We start from the raw sequence: 17,957 nt of genomic DNA on the forward strand, positions 1-17,957 counted from the left end.
CTCTCCAGCAACTGAGTTAGGAAGGACGCCTTTGTCTTTGTAGTGACTGGGTGTATTGATACACCATCCAAAGTTAAAATAATAGTTTTACCATAATCAAAGGGATATTCAATGTCTGTTTTTTTTTACCCATCTAACAATAGGTGCCCTTCTTTGTGAGGCATTGGAAAACTTCCCTGGTCTTTTTGGTTGAATCTGTGTTTGAAATGCACTGCTCGACTGAGGGATCTTACAGATAATGGTATGTGTGGGGTACAGAGATGAGGTAGTTAATCCAAAGTAATCTTAAACACTATTATTGCAAACAGAGTGAGTCCATGCAACTTCATATGTGACTTGTCAATCACATTTTAACTCCTGAACTTATGCTTACCATAACAAAGGGGTTCAATACATATTGACTCAAGATATTTCAGTTTTCAATTTAATTCATTCTTAAAAAATTGAAAAAACACAATTCCACTTTGACATTGTGGGGTATTGTGTGCATGCCAGTGGCAAAAAAAAATCTACATTTAAATCATTTTGAATTCAGGCTGTAACACATCAAAATGTGGAAAATATCTATGGGTGTGAATACTTTCTGAAGGCACTATACACATCAATGATTTTTCTCCTTAATTGATGAGCCTATCCAGCATTGCTACTCCCTATATGCACTGGGCCTGTCCCATTCCCCAAAATATTTTACTATGAATGTTTTATTAAACGTTTTAGGTTCAAATAATTGGTCTTTTATTATTGAAACATGCTTTGTTGTCTCTAAGTAGTCCCACGCCTGTACCATAGATCTCCCATCCTCCTCAATTTATCAAATTACCAGACTTGACTGACACACACACACACACGCACACAAAGACACACACACACACAATTGTTGTCAGGATTTGGCCAGGGTTGTTCTGGAATTTGGTCACTAGATGCCCCCATTGTGCTTTTTGACCTTATGTTTTTTCCCTTGATTCCCATTATTATTTGCACCTGTGCCTCGTTTCCCCTGATTGTATTTAAACCCTTAGTTTCCCTCAGTTCTGTGCTCTGTGTTTGTATGTTAGCACCCAGCCCTAGTGTTCTGTGTATTCTTGTCGATTCCGGTGGACGCTCTTGTGGAATTCTGTTTTTGTTTTTTGAGTATCTCTTGAGGCTTTTTTGTGCTATTCCTACCACCTTTTGGATTTGCCATTTTGTATTGAAGGACTTCTCCTTTTTACTTTATTAAATACACCGTCTTAAGTACTGCTGTGTCTGCCTCATCTTCTGGGTTCTGCTGACTATTCGTGGCTCAGTTGGTTAAGTGACTGTTTCTCACTCCGGAGACCCAGGTTCGTAACCGGGTCCTGACAATTGTGTTTTGTGAACTCAAATTTGACCCTATGCATATGACATCTTACTTTCAGGAGAATGAATGAGTATGAATGTAAAGCACGAGAGAATGTTTGGCTGTGAATGGCTTTATTACACACATGCACACGCACAACATATGCAGGCATACAAACATAGACACAGACAGACTCACACACCCACCCACCCACCCACACTTCCCTCCTTCAATCTCTTCTAGATCTGCCCTCTTCCTCGAGCCTGCTTGGAGGAAAGTAAGAAGGGCACACGCAGGAGGGAAGAAGTCAAGTTATTTCTCTCTCCTTTCTTTGGAACAATGTCATCAAACAAAAGTGCAAGAGCGAGAGAGTATATTGATAGAGAGAGGGGGAGGGAATGAGAGCGAGAGTGTGGTATTATCTATTTGATACTTGCAGATATACAGATAAATACATTTCGCTTGTATTATATTCTAGTACTCCTTTGAAAAATGCATATTTTTTTCAAAATAACTTTCTCCCTTAAATCCTGTACTGGCCCATCTCAATCTCTGGCCATGTTTCAACAATTCTTATTCTTACCAAAGTTTCATATTCTCACAACCCCAAGCTTATTGTTAACTCTTTTCATAATCTTCAATTCACGTAGGATACGTGTACATTATAATAAATACGATTTTTGTAAATAGTCCGATTAATATAGCAGTTTGATAAAAACTTTGACATGCTCGAAGAAGGATTTCCCTAATAATCCTGTTTACATGGACACATCTGAAATCCGGCTACCCAATGGGACCTTGATGAAGGCCGGAAATTGCCAATCAAAATAAACGTACTGCCACAGCGACAATGTCATTTTTGGAAAGCCTATTTGATTTTGATTTCAGAAATATAAAGTCTGAGTGTGAAAACTATTTCTAATATGCATACTTTCAGTCTTTCCGAACTCTCTTCACTGGCACAAAAGAGGGAGGCACGCGCAGCTGGTACACTTCCGGAACTCGGATTAAACTGCTCACATGTCCAAATAATTTGAAAGATTGCTAAGAAAGGTGTTGTAATCGGTGTATGCTTACTTCGATTAAGACCTCATGCTAATTAAAACAAGTAAAGTAAGGTGTTTAAATGACTGATGCCATACTCGGCCTACTGCCATAATCAGTTTAATATCTAATTATTAGTGTGAATGTAAACTTACACATTGATATGCTTGATAATGTAAAATAAATACATAAAGCATTGTACTGGGTTTGGCTCTTGCGTTTGTGCTCACCAAAACACTTTATTGCTAACCCCAACCATTAGCTTGTGACCCATGTTCTGTCTATCAGGCTGCTAATTCTGCCAGCTGAACCGCTAAGTTCGAGGCTCTCTCGACCTTGAAAACTCTGAGGGGAAAGAATGTTATTCTGCCCCAAAAGAGGGCAACAAAAATAAAGAAACATCTATGTGATATCTGTATGCGTTCCAGACATTCTCCAGGAAACCACATGGTGGGTTTGCAGTAATGATATTTGGATGACTTGCATCAAGGGCATCCAACTTTCAATCTAGATAAGTAGACAGAGAATTAATAGAAAATGAGGAGAGGAAAAGGGACTTATTTCTATAAGGCGTGCACACACACACACACACACACACACACACACACACACACACACACACACACACACACACACACACACACACACACACACACACACACACACACAGGATGGACAAGACGGACAGACATACAGACGCATACACAGAGTGTCATTCACAACATAAGGGTCCACACACAGTAATGCATGAGTTTTACATTAGAGAGGCAATTGCATCATCATCAACTCAGCAGGCATACCCCAACTGGAACATAAAATATAACACACTTCTGATTATGCCAAGGCACTTTCTCAGTAAAAAGTACAGTTGCAGTTGGCGCGTAGACAGACTCCCATATCAGTATGCCCATAAGCTGTGTCTCAGTGGATTTCTGATACGAGGAGGCTGCCACCAGTTACCACCCTTTGTATTAATACCCCCTATACAGACAGAAATAAATGCTAATTCAGGGGCCGCTCCTCCTTGGCATTTGAGCCAATAAACCACGCTTTCTCCGCGCCTTCGCTCTACATCTTCATCTGGTGCCCTTTATTGGTCCAGACCTCGCCCGAAGAATGCAGCAGGGCCAATGGCACGCTTCCAAGAAGCTGTCCTGGCCTGACCCGGCACCGCCGCTGACTGAGCAGCATGAACAGAAAAGAGGAGCACTCATTGGCAGATCATGGAGGGTTAGGGTGAAGGGGGTCCGAGGTGTCCTCCTCCTGAACATTTATTTTAAGAGGAAAATTATATTCTATTATAGAAAGACTTTTACAATTACAACAGGTAAATGGTACATGTTGTCAGGTAAATACAATGGTAACGAAGAATAGTGCACATTTCTATTGGGTGTACTGTGGGGTAGGAAGGAGAATAAGGAAATATCTCCCCCCCCCCACCCAATTGTATTTTATTGATGGCCCGAGCTTCGACTTCCAGGCCTTGCTTTCATACCTGGTAGCGGCTATGTTGACGCTTACTTGACATCTGATTTAAGGCACAAAATGTATAGCAGCTGAAGGGTGGATCATGCATAAAGGGGTCTTCCCTTGAGGGTAAAAAGTGAATTATGTTGTCTCGCATATATACTCTACCTTGTAACATGCAGGCAAATGTAATATAAGTATATGAAGGCATAAAAGGAAGAGAGGATGCCCACACACCACCATATCTCATAGTCGTGTGTAGTGACAATGTCTCAAATCTTTTGCATTCAAAACTCCTCGGGAAAAACATTCCAGGAGGACTACTGTGAGAAATGACAGTCTGACATGTTGCGTGGTTGAAATGTCATTGTATGACTAATTGTATTGACAACTCCTCATGATAACAGTTGGATGATGAGCACCATGGCACAAAATAGCTGCCCATCTAAACCAAGTGGAAGGCGCACAGTGTACTACCACGCTAAGGTTAGAAGCTGCACGATTGCAATAAATATTCGAGTTGTCATTTTTTGTTATTGTATCTATTGCATTCCAAACTTTATTTTTTTACATTATCCTATACAACAATGTGTGGGTTTCTATATTTGGCCTTACCTTGTTGAAACCAGTGCACCTGTAACTGGTACTGACAGGCCTACTAGGCTTAGGTCTATACAAAAGCAGTGGGTATGAATGCTCTGCTAGGAAAATACAGTTAAGATAATGTGACCACTACTGTACTGAGAACAACCAACCAACGGCCTCACCTAGAAGACGTTCTCCTCATCTAAGCCCTATAGGGGTCTAACACTTCACCCCTCACCAAACCGCACTTACGCGGCCTTATCAGTGCACAAGCAAGTGCCACCGCTTCATAAAAACACTGACAAGTAACTGTCACAACGCTGACTGGATGCTCTGATAACCTTTTATTTTTTCCCCTGCACATACGCCATACATGCAATCTCTCTCTCCATTCCTAGAGAAAGGGGGATGTGGTGTGTGTGAAGGGGAGGACAGTGACCTGAAATCTCTTCTCAATGTACTTGGAACATATTCTTTAAAATCACACAGCAGCATGATAGGCCTAATTGAGAACCAACAAGGGGCATTATGTTGACCGAATGGCAGGAGCATTGAATTAGAACAGCCCTGAAACTTGTACAATGCTTTTAAAGGGGAGCCATTGCAGTGGGTTTTCGTTTAGCCAACCCATTATAGCTAAGCTAGCACATTTTAAGCACAATGTACACACCTATTCCTCTGTTGAACTCAAAAGTTGAAAAGAAGGGTCATAGGTTCAATGGGTTTAAAAAAAAATCACAATAGGAAACACTACCCTCTACTGGACAATAGATTAAATGATAGTAGGAGTACAGACAGTAGGACAAGGATAATCAACAGATTCAGCCACGGGCCAATTTTATGTTGAGAGGATGGTGGGTGGCTGGAATTTAATTACGAATAATTTGTAGATTGCATTTTGATCACAAGAAGCCCAAACAGATATGTTTGACTAAAACATAATAATTTCAAACCTTGCCTACATTTGTATACAATTACACATCTCTCTATTATGCGTGGGAATACTTGGGAACAGAGTTCTTAAATTAAAATCACTAGGAGATGATTTCCAGGTGTTTTTAGTCCTTTATGTCCAACAATGAAAATAAAAAAGAATAAAACATTTTTTGGGGGCTCATAAAACTTGGGGGGCCAAATGAGACCACTGGCCCACGGCCCCCAGTTGGGGAACCCTGCAGTAGGAGATAAAAACACAGCAGATACAGAACAAACAGAAATTGAGGTTGTTTTAGAACATGGAAATATTTAACTGACACCAAAGCTCCAAAGCTTTGAAAAAAGTTCAACGTGTTTTAAAGTATTCCAGATATTGTAGATATTTTATGTTTTTAGATAAAGCAACAACATAAAACGTTGTCGGACAGTAATTCAGTCGCCTTGCGGTCTTTCCTACGTCTTCCCACATGAATCTTCGATAAACCAAACACGCATCTCATCCGTTCCAAAAACACTTTACAGCAACCCGAAATGAGTATAATTATATAGACTATTAAATATTAGTTCCCCACATTGTTGTGACATCACCAAAACACTGGTTAAAGGTGGTGCCACAAGCTTAGATCCACCGCTTATACAGTATGCTACTCCACCACATGAGACAGTTCTCCCCGTTCAGTTTATAGATTTATCTCTGCAATTGTATTTGAGTTATATTGACTACACTATACACTCATACAGCAGTGTCCAAGAACTGCTGAACCAATACACATTATTGGTTCTTAATTCTTATTAAACCTATCACATAAATGTTATGCGTACAATCAAGCTCAAACAGACAGAAACACAACACTATGCACAGTCGTTTATTATTTGATTTGCAAAACATCGGACAAAAATAACATGACATAAACACCCATTTATAATGTCTGTTGTAATAGAAGAAGAAAAAAAAACATCTTAAAAAGAAATAAAAACAAAGAACACACATTGCAAGAAATTAGACAAATGACTTTGATAATTGCAGCCATATAACGCTGACATCGACAGGCAGTAATTGATAGCATATTCATCCAAATGTACGCGTTGTGTTACAAAACAATACTGTAAGTGCTCTTGTTGTTTCGGTCTTTCCATCGAATGTGACATGGTGCAGTGTCTTAAAAACAGGATTATTCATTTAACAAGCGAACATTTTTTTAGAAACAATTCTCAAACAACTCAATTTTCTTGCCAATAAAGACAGCTAAAGTAGAATCACCGTCAGTTGCTAGAATAATAGGTTATTAAGTAGTATTGACCAATCTTTGAAATAAGCCATCTTGAGAAACAATATATAAAAATAAAAAAAATAGTTTTAACATACTTGAAAAGGATACTTGGAAAAGTTTGCTTGCTAACTTTCTAATCCTGCTTCACGAAACACTCCAACCTTCCAAAGGTTCCTATAGGCACTCAACTCAGGCCCTGAAAGGCCACAGTGTCTGCTGGATGTCAATACCTATAGCTAATCGCTACTAATTCTGAACTCCTTTCACTCCCTGCATTGTACTCCAAAGTGTAGAGTGAGGAGTACATGGGAGCCAATTCCCCATTTTCTTTGGGAAAAAGGAATTCTGTGTGAATGCAGGTAACTTTAAGGTACTTTTGAGTTAGCTTCTATCGATTTCATGTGTAGCAAGGTCTACATACACTACCGTTCAAAGGTTTGGGGTCACTTAGAAATGTCCTTGTTTTTGAAATAAAAACAATTTTGTTGTCTATTAAAATAACATCAAATTGATCAGAAATACAGTGTAGACATTGTTAATGTTGTAAATGACTATTGGAGCTGGAAACGGCTGATTTTTTATGGAATATCTACATAGGAGTACAGAGGCCCATTATCAGCAACCATCACTCCTGTGTTCCATTGGCACGTTGTGATAGCTAATCCAAGTTTATAATTTTAAAAGGCTAATTGATGATTGTAAAACTTTTTTGCAATTATGTTAGCACAGCTGACAACTGGGGTGCTGATTAAAGAAGCAATAAAACTGTCCTTCTTTAGACTAGTTGAGTATCTGGAGCATCAGCATTTGTGGGTTCGATTACAGGCTCAAAATGGCCAGAAACAAATAACTTTCTTTTGAAACTTTTCAGTCTATTCTTGTTCTGAGAAATGAAGGCTATTCTATGCGAGAAGTTGCCAAGAAACTGAAGACCTCGTACAACGCTGTGTACTACTCCCTTCACAGAACAGCACAAACTGGCTCTAACCAGAATAGAATGAGGAGTGGGAGGGCCCGGTGCACAACTGAGCAAGAGGACAAGTACATTAGAGTTTGAGAAACAGATGCCTCACAAGTCCTCAACTGGCAGCTACATTAAATAGTACCCGCAAAACACCAGTCTCAACGTCAACAGTGAAGAGGCGACTCCGGGATGCTGGCTTTCTAGGCAGAATTGCAAAGAAAAAGCCATATCTCAGACTGGCCAATAAAAATAAAAGATTAAGATAGGCAAAAGAACTCAGACACTGGACACAGGAAGTTTGGAAAAAAGTGTTATGGACAGACAAATCTAAGTTTGAGGTGTTCGGATCACAAAGAAGACAATTGGTGAGACTCAGGAAAAGTGAAAAGATGCTGGAGGAGTGCTTGACGCCATCTGTCAAGCATTGTGGAGGCTATGTGGCGGTCTGGGTGTGCTTTGGCGGTGGTAAAGTGGGAGTTTTGTACAGGGTAAAAGGGATCTTGAAGAAGGAAGGTTATCACTCCATTTTGCAATGCCATGCCATACCCTGTGGACGGCGCTTAATTGGAGCCAATTTTGTCACGGGACAAGGACCCAAACCACAGCTCCAAGCTATGCAAGAACCATTTAGGGAAGAAGCAGTCAGCTTGAATTCTGTCTATAATGGAGTGGCCAGCACAGTCACCGGATCTCAACCTTATTGAGCTGTTGTGGGAGCAGCTTGACTGTATGGTACGTAAGAAGTGCCCATCAAGCCAATCCAACTTGTGGGGAGGTGCTTCAGGAAGCATGGGGTGAAATCAACAAATTGACAACTAGAATAACAAAGGTCTGCAAGGCTGTAATTGCTGCAAATGGAGGATTCTTTGACGAAAGCAACGTTTTGAAAGGCACAATTATTATTTCAATTGAAAAATCATTCTTTCTAACCGTGTCAACGTCTTGACTATATTTCCTATTCATTTTGCAACTCATTTCATGTATGTTTTCATGGAAAACAAGGACATTTCTCAGTGAACCCAAACTTTTGAACGGCAGTGTACCTCCAATAGCTAGCATGACGACTGATTATTAAACTGGCTGATTTTTTCCTAGACACATTTTGTCTTTTCTTTTTTAAAGTTGTTTGGAAACAAACAGTCAAAATTGAGACAGTTAGTTGGAAAGAGAGCAGGAACCATTGCCAAAACGTATTCAAAAACAGTACTCAAAAGATTTAAAAAAAGCAGTTACTCAACATCTTCAATTGGCACTAACTGAGCAATGTCGGGCAGGGTAGAATTGTTTATTTTTATTTTGCCCACGCTACAGACTGCTATATAGGTCCACTAATACAGGACTTGTAAAGGCCTACATTTGTTAAACAAAACAACAACAAAAACGTTTTCATAATGTAATTCCGATATTTCCGGAGGTACTGTAGCGCCCCTACTTCCCGCGGCTGTGGTAGCTGGCGATTAATATTACAACTGATCAATTAAAGCGGTTTAATGAAAGTTTATAAATGGGCATCAACTTCCTTAAGTCCACATTGTTCAAATAGGAACTTGCCCCATGTGTGCTTTTCTAGAACCAGCTTGCCCTAGCTTCAGACCAACCTAAACTACTCAGCTTTACAAAAACTACACAACACGACACTGTGGCCTCCTATGTCCTGGTTAGCATATTTCTGCTGGGTGATACTCAACCGTGCCAATGGTAGTAAGAATAACAACATTCACATCAACCTGTGATGTTCTTGATAAAAGCAGCATTAAATGGATACTGAGGGTTGTCCTCTCAGAACTTTTGCCCTTTCCTGAAAATCTGAAGATCTATATGGAATAGTCTACTCTAAAAATGTGTTCTGGGGGATAAGAGTGGAGAAAATGAGCTGAGGGAAGGAGGGAAGGAGAGAGAGAAGAGATGGATTGGGGAAAGGGGACAGAGTGAGAGACATCTAGTGAGGGCAAAGACCATTCCAACTGTGCCAAGAGGAGCAGACACTCCAACTCTCCGGCCGAAACCATATGACTCATGATCTCTCTATACAGAGGTCACAGTTAAGTCTCTGGCTGCGTTTCATTCCAGGATGTTGCTCCCTCCCTTCTGTCCTTCAATGAAAGCCGAATATGGCGGAAACCAGGTGCAGGTATTTCTTACATTGATGTGTCAGACGTGCGATATGCGAGTGAACTAAGAAAAAAAAGGGAGGAAACCACGTATTAGAATGAAACGCAACCCCGGCCAACCCAAACCCAGCCTGGAATCCCATTGGTCAGAATGCAGGCACAATTAAACCACAACCCCTGGAGGGGGTTTGTGCGTTACTTCAAAAATGCAATGCTTTTAGTTGAAAAATACTTTACAAAAAAAATAAAAAATACCAATGACTTCATTAGCTGTATAGTCTCCCAGTCTGCATGATGAGACATCTTTGAGGTAATCAAAGTGTTTCATTAGACAACAATAAATACCAACACATATTACAAAAGTAAAAACAGAGGCAACTGCTTTAATGCTAAAGCATAATCTGTAGCTAAAAGAGGTAGATCATTGTTGTGTACATCCATTGTGGGCACTCCTTTTAATGTTTGAAGAAGAACAAAATAAAAATCTACACGTCAAAATCAACGGTACTGTGTATCAATCCCTGTCACATTCAAAACGTTTATTGAAAGGCAATCTCACTCAATCAAAACGATTCATATAATATTCTTTAAAAATTAAAAAAAAAATCTATTTGTAAGTTGAATTTCGAAACGTTTTTCAAACTGGATTTGTAATGGTAATTGCTTTGTACAACCTTTATACATAAGAACTTAAAATATGAGACTGTTAAGCTAGCTGATGCTGGTGTACCATGGGCTGTGATGTAGGCATTCACCCTCTGTTTGACATAGAAAAATAAACAAGACAAGAAAAGACATAGCCTACTGTATTAAACTCAACATTTCTAGTTGAATTTCATTGAATAAATGGTTCCTAAAGGTAACTGACAAAATAAAGGGAACACCAACAAGTGTCTTAATAGGGCGGTGGACTGCTACGAGACACCAGAACAGCTTCAATGGTCCTTGGCATAGATTCTCCCAGTGTCTGGAACTCTATTGGAGTGATGCGACACCATTCTTCTACGAGAAATTCTGTTGATGGTGGTGTAAAACACTGTCTCAGGAGCTGCTCCAGAATCTCCCATAAGTGTTCAATTGGGTTGAGATCTGGCGACTGAGACACACACCCCCTTTAAACACCCTATGCTCCTTAAAGACCCACCTCTTTCAAAGTCACTAAGATCTTTTCTTCTAGCCATGGTAGCCAAAATAATGGGTAACTGGGCATTTTTATGCATGATCCTAAGCACGATGGGATGTTAATTGCTGAACTCATTTCGGAACCACAACGGTGTGGAAGCTCCTGCTTTCAATGTACTTTGCATCCCTCATTTGCTCAAGTGTTTCCTTTATTTTGGCAGTTACCTGTATGTTCCAGTTTGGGAGTTCGCTAAAAATGTCAGAGCTAAAATTGAGACATTCTAAGTCGATGAATGAAAATGAAAAATGCTTAATTTGGATTACTGATCAAAAATCTATAGAAAGGAACATTCAGAGTTTGCTCGTCCTTACCATAGTTAATGCTATTGAACAGCTTATTAGGTGAAAAGTCTAAAGTTTATATCAATGGTCATAAAGCCACTTTAGGCCTTTTCTTCATCAAGCGTTTTGGAATATCCCCTCCGTTTGACTGGATATTGAGCAGCTATAACTGTGCAAACCAGATGCGAGCGAGAGAGACCTCTCCTTACCCTGTACTTCTTTAAAGGGGAGATTTGTGACAACATCCCGCCCTGTGGCACTTACATGATACCCAAGCCTTTATACATACATACCGAAAATCAATACTGTATATCTATATCTCATCAACTGAAAACAATCAACTCTCTTTATGTACACACAGAGATATGCATGTGGAAAGGAAATTAAAAACCAAAACCGCCCAAAATGCACAAGTCATCTAACAACCGTAACCTCGCAACACACCCTAACCTTCACCAAACTGACATGAACACGAGTGGTACTGAGTAAAAGGAATCATGTAGCCTACCATCACCTTAATGAAACACATCCCGAGAAAGAGGAACTTGTCAATCAACAGCATGAACTAAAATAATTCCACGAATCATCAGGTGCCTATGTCAGTGAATTCCTAACACTAGGTATTTAGTGTGTTTTGCAAAACAATATCCCTTTATACAACTTCTATAGCTTAAATCGATAAAAATCCACTAAAAAAATACATTTTTCTGCAGTCATTCAATGGAACATTTGCTATGGTAGCTGGGAGGGGACATAACAAAATAATGAATGACTGTCAATAAGGGGGAGAGTGAGGGAGTAGGTTGTGGTCCACTATCTGACGTTTAATGTTAATGTTGATGTCTTAAAGCAATGACAAGGTTTACTGTCTGCTAAGAACACAATGTTCTGATTACGTTCCTTCAACAGTAGGAAGACAGAGTCCTTGTTTTCCCCCACGTCCTGCAAGAAGACCACAAAATAGCCCTCTCTGTAGCCTACAGTGATGATGTCATAACTAAGTGCCACAGTAGTTTCTGTTTGGCCAATCACGAGTCCAGTTGAAGCAGAAGTGGCACTCGCGTACAGGGACTGAAGGACAGGATGTACAATAGAGCGCCGTCTACCTCGACTCACGCAATCCATTTAGCCTCTTTTTGACAATTTCCCCAGATGATGTCAGTGTCTTAGCTTCGAGGCCACAGCTATAGGCTGACATAATTGAAACATTCCAGGAAGTCAATGTGTCATGCCCATTAAAACAGAAGGAGATACTATAGGCGCCGGGGAGAAGTAACCCCTAGGTATAGATCTAGGCTCAGCTTCTCCCTTCCCCAATCCTAAACTTAACCATTAGTGGGGGAAATGACCCAAGGTCAGCATATAAGGGCAACTTTACAATTAACCAAGATATCGCTATAGCCTCTTCGGCCAGTTTCCGGCACACAGATTAGGCTAAGCCTAGTCCTGGACTAAACGTGAATTTAATAAAAATGTGTCCAGGGAAAGCGTCCCCAGTGTCCATTCACTTGCTTTACAATATCATACACATGTAGGTCATTTTGAACACTGGAGCAGGTGAAATGACATTAAATGTGGTCAACAAGTGCTCCCTAAAAACCTTTAAGGTCTCTGTAGGGTAGCCTTAATAGTTCATAATAAGGGATTGGAATGAAGTGCTTTACATTGTATGGGTGAACTCACCTAATCCACACAGCCAATGTGTTGCACACCCTTGGGTGACCTTACACACGGTTCTTGCATGGACAGGGGAATGAAGAGATCGAAAGCATATGAGTTGGTTCTACTTTATACAAGTACAATAGCATATCTGAGCCATAGAAACAACATATTAGATATATCAATTGTGTATCTACAGCCCAATGAAATCAATAGCTACTAATGAATACGAGCCACATTTCTTTAAACTGGCTTTTTTTTGTATTTCTCTCCTTCTATATGGCTTATATTAGAGAGCAGCACTGTATATTCAGCTTGTATAACATCCTTTTTCTCCCAAATGACGAACCAAAGTAAAGGCGCCAACCACCCATCGACGACACAACCTTAGCCAATGCGTCAATCAATCACTCACCCACACCCAAACATATATAGATGAATTTATATATATATATAAGTAGAAAAGTTTGGACACACCGACTCATTCCAGGGGTTTTCTTTATTTGTACTATTTTCTACATTTTAGAATAATAGTGAAGACATCAAAACTATGAAATAACACATATGGAATCATGTAGTAACCAAAAAAGTGTTTAAAAAAATCTAAATATATTTTAGATGTTAGATTCTTCAAAGTAGCCACCCTTTGCCTTGATGACAGCTTTGACAGCGTTAGTAGTAGTAATATCTATGTAGCCCTATGTACAGCTGCGGGGGTCATTGTATCGACACGTAGTATTTACAGGATGCAGCCACTGGAGGGCTGAGCAGCTCAAATAAGCAAAGAGAAATGACAGTCCATCATTACTTTAAGACAAGAACTTTGAAAGTTTCTTCAAGTGCAGTTGCAAAAACCATCAAGGGCTATGATGAAACTGGCTCTCATGAGGACTGTCACAGGAAAGGAAGACTCAGAGTTACCTTTGCTGCAGAGGATAAACCCAATTAGAGTTAACTTCACCTCAGATTGCAGCCCAAAATAATGCTTCGTGCTTCAAGTAACAGACACATCTCAACATTAACTGTTTAGAGGAGACTGCGTGAAATCAGGCCTTTATGGTCAATTTTCTGCAAAGAAACCGCTGCTAAAGGAAACCAATAAGAAAAAGAGACTTGCTTGGGCCAAGAAACATGAGCAATTGACATTAGACCGGTGGAAATCTGTTCTTTGGTCTGATGAGGCCAAATTTGAGATTTTTGGTTCCAATCGCCGCGTCTTTGTGAGACATTGAGTAGGTGAACGGATCTCCGCATGTGTGGTTCCCACTGTGAAGCATGGAGGAGGAGGTGTGAGAGTGGTTTGCTGGTGACATTGTCAGTGATTTAGTTAGAATTCAGGGCATACTTAACTAGCATGGCTACCATAGAATTGTGCAATGATACATTGTCCAATCTGGTTTGCGCTTAGGGGACTATCATTTGTTTTCCAACAGGACAATGACCCAAAACACACCTCCAGGCTGTGTCAGGGCTATTTGACCAAGGAGAGTGATGGAGTGTTGCATCAGATGACCCGGCCTCCAGAATCACCTGACCTCAACCTAATTGAGATTGGAATGAGATTGGAATGAGTTGGACCGCAGAGTGAAGGAAAAGCAGGCAACGAGTGCTCAGCATATGTGGGAACTCCTTCAAGACTATTGGATAAGCATTCCTCATGAAGCTGGTTGAGAGAATGCCAAGAGTGTGCAAAGCTGTCATCAAGGCAAAGGGTGGCTACTTTGAAGAATCTAACATCTAAAATATATTTTCACTTATTTGGCTACTACATGATTCCGTATGTATGACTTCATAGATTTGATGTCTTAACTATTATTCTACGATGTAGAAAATAGTAAAAAATAAAGAAAAACCCTTGAATGAGTAGGTGTGTCCAAACATTGACTGGTACTGTGTATATATAAAAAAAAAAGTTGAGAAAGCATAGTGTTTCAGAGAGAGAAAGTGAGAATAAGTCGTAAAACACGGTCATCAGTATCATGTTTGCATATATAATCCAAGAATTTCCTTACTAAGCGTTAGTAGTAGTAATATCTATGTAGCCCTATGTACAGCTGCGGGGGTCATTGTATCGGTACGTAGTATATACAGGATACAGCCACTGGAGGGCTGAGCAGCATTACAACATCGGAGGACTTGGACGTGTCAAAAAATGAAACAGAAAACGGTCCATCCGAGTCCTCAAGACATTCTTTCAAAGAATTCCACTTCCGAGTTGGAAACGAAAGGGGTGATATCTGTGAAGAAGCAGCTTTGAAACACTCCACCTACTAAAAACTGTACATTTGAGGGGAAAAAAAATGAACAATTCATGGAATTGTTTTAAGATCCTGTCCAGATAACTTGCATGGTTTGTGGCTATAATACAAAAAGACGTAGACAGTAGAGTAACCGGCCTAACTATGCATTTCCAGTCAGTTTGGCATTGTAGCCCTTTAAAAACGGTGGTATAACTTGAACATAGACATATATTAATAGATACGCTTGAGTACAGGTAGCAGTGTTCGTGATACATAGAAGTTGTAGCTAAGTCTATTTAGAGCTATCATAATTCTCCCTTCCCCCCAACCCCTCCAAAAGAAAGAAACCAACCAACCAACCAGAGCTCTGGCTTGGTTTGATTGACAGCTTGTTTTAGTGACTAAACAGCCACAGCTCACGCACACTATTCCACAACCAAACTATTTCCAGGTTACAGATAATATTCTTCAGGCTGTATGAATCTATTCAGAGTATACACATTTCCTTCATCAATTCCTAGAGGCTAGTTAGCAAAAGCTAGCACAAACGGTGAGTGTGCACATAAAAGGCATCATGTGGCTACACTAGAAGCCTGGAAGCTTAGAGAGAGCGTGGACAATACCTTTGGCAGAGGTGAAGGACGTGCGTTTTGCGGCGTATACGTACACTCAAACACTTGCCCTTGAGGGAAGCGATTGAGCAGAATAACCGGAGAAAGGATGAGAGAAACACGTGGAAATACTTCGCAGGCACTGTTTTCGCTCCAGTGAGGACCTAGTGTCTATCAGCTATCCACGATTGAAATGTTATCATGCATTTTGAAGGTTCTATGCTGTGTGTATTTCTGAATACAAAAACTGAGAGAGGAGAAAATCAGAGGTAGCTCCAACAACTGTATAAGTGAGTGTACTTACGTGTGTGTGTGTGCGTGTGTATGATCATATGTATGGGTGACCATACACCGCCATGCATAAAAGCAGCACTTGCATGACACACACACAAAAAGCACACGGTGTACTGTATATACCGGCACACAAGACGCAATACTGTTTGGCAATATACTGTCTCTTAAATACCAAGGTAAGCGTACATGTCAAATATAGGCAGAAGTTCCATGTATGTATGGTTCTGAAGTAAATTCCCTTGTTTGTATAATTCGCTCCCCATCGCTTTGCATGTTCCAGTCAACAGCTCCTCAGGTACCCAGTCCCAGTCCTGACCTACCGAAGCTCCTCAAGCACACGAGGCAGGGAATATCTAACACACACACACACACACACACACACACACACACACACACACACACACACACACACACACACACACACACACACACACACACACACACACACACACACACACACACACACACACACACACACACAAACTTCTATTACCCCCCCTCCCCCTCCCTCACAACACACACCTTCACTCACACACTTACATTCACACCATCCACAGTCCGTCTAACCACATTCCTATAGCTCCCACCTCATACTCTCCTCCCCACCTCTCCTATGACCTTTCGTCCACCTCATCCAACTCCATCAAAGGTCACCAAAAAGTGTTAATTTAGGAGACCTCGCTGCCGAACACCTCCAGCACCAGCGGGGTCAGCTGCAGGCTGTGCTCGGGCTGGAAGGACAGCGAGCGGTACTGCTTGGAGTGCTCCTCGTTCAGGCTGCGCAGGTCCGCCAGCTTCTGGATCATTTTGGCGTACACGAGGCGGCCGCCCGGGTGGTGCAGTTGGATGTAGGCCTGCAGCGTCTCCGACAAATGGTCCTGCAGGGTCTCGATGCGCCCGTGGTCCTGCACGCCCGGACGGTCTGGAGGGGAGAGAAAGGAGGGAGAGGGGCAAGGAGACACGGACGGTAAGTCTTTTAAAGGGCTTCTTCATATTCATTATCTCCTGCCCCATACCAGACAGTGTCTACACATGAAGGGAGGGGGAAGCCATGGCTGGTAAGACTTTTAAAGGGCTTCTTCATATTAATTGTCTCCTGCACCATACCAGACAGTGTCTACACATGAAGGGAGGGGGAAGACATGGCTGGTAAGACTTTTAAAGGGCTTCTTCATATTCATTGTCTCCTGCACCATACCAGACAGTGTCTACACATGAAGGGAGGGGGAAGACATGGCTGGTAAGACTTTAAAGAGGCTATACAGATCGTTTGCCTCAGAGAGGTGCTCTTGAGCCAAAATGAGTCCGCTAAATGTCCAGAAATAATGTCCAGAAATTACATTATTGTATGAAAAGGGGCACACCTCCCCACAGCATTTTAACCTAACATCAGCCTAAAACTAAGCATATGTATGGTTTTGTGAGAAAATAAATCAATTAGGCTAATATTATATAATGTACAAACACGCTTGCATGTATATTTTAGCCTACAGTAAACTGGGAAATCTACACTGAGTGTACAAAACATTAAGAACACCTGCTCTTTCCATGACATAGACTGACTAACGATTCTCGTCCTCCTCTTCTGAGGAGGAGTAGTTAGAAGGATCGGAGGACCAATGCGCAGCGTCGTAAGTGTCCATATTGAATTTATTATATGAACACAAAACAAAAACAACGAGAACGAAACGAAACAGTCCTGGACGGTGAAATACAAACCACAGAACAGAAAATAAATCACCCACGAAACACAGGTGAAAAAAGGCTACCTAAGTATGATTCTCAGAGACAACTAACGACACCTGCCTCTGATTGAGAACCATACCAGGCCAAACGCAAAACACAACATAGAAAAACTAACATAGACAACCCACGCCCTGACCATACTAAAACAAAGACATAATAAAAGAACTAAGGTCAGAACGTGACACTGACCAGGTAAATGCTCCTTATTGATGTCACTTGTTAAATCCACTTCAATCATTGTAGATGA

The 17,957-nt window shown here is 40.8% G+C and overlaps 1 protein-coding gene across 3 annotated transcripts in view; it reads right to left on the minus strand.

Moving 5' to 3' along the window:
* Positions 1–6,181: 6,181 nt before the first annotated feature.
* Positions 6,182–17,957, minus strand: part of LOC135539608 (vitamin D3 receptor B) — a 74,809-nt gene continuing 63,033 nt past the window's right edge. For 2 of the 3 annotated variants that reach the window (XM_064965588.1, XM_064965587.1), the window contains exons 10-11: positions 16,642–16,886; positions 6,183–9,760 (exon numbers count right to left, since the gene is read on the minus strand). In XM_064965588.1, the coding sequence (XP_064821660.1) occupies positions 9,737–9,760; positions 16,642–16,886 (269 nt within the window). In that variant the 3' untranslated portion in view covers positions 6,183–9,736. Of the gene's footprint in view, positions 16,887–17,957 lie in introns of all 3 variants that reach the window. The other variant, XM_064965589.1, reaches the window with a different exon arrangement.

Source organism: Oncorhynchus masou, chromosome 5, assembly GCF_036934945.1.
Source record: "Oncorhynchus masou masou isolate Uvic2021 chromosome 5, UVic_Omas_1.1, whole genome shotgun sequence".
NCBI lineage: Eukaryota > Metazoa > Chordata > Actinopteri > Salmoniformes > Salmonidae > Oncorhynchus > Oncorhynchus masou.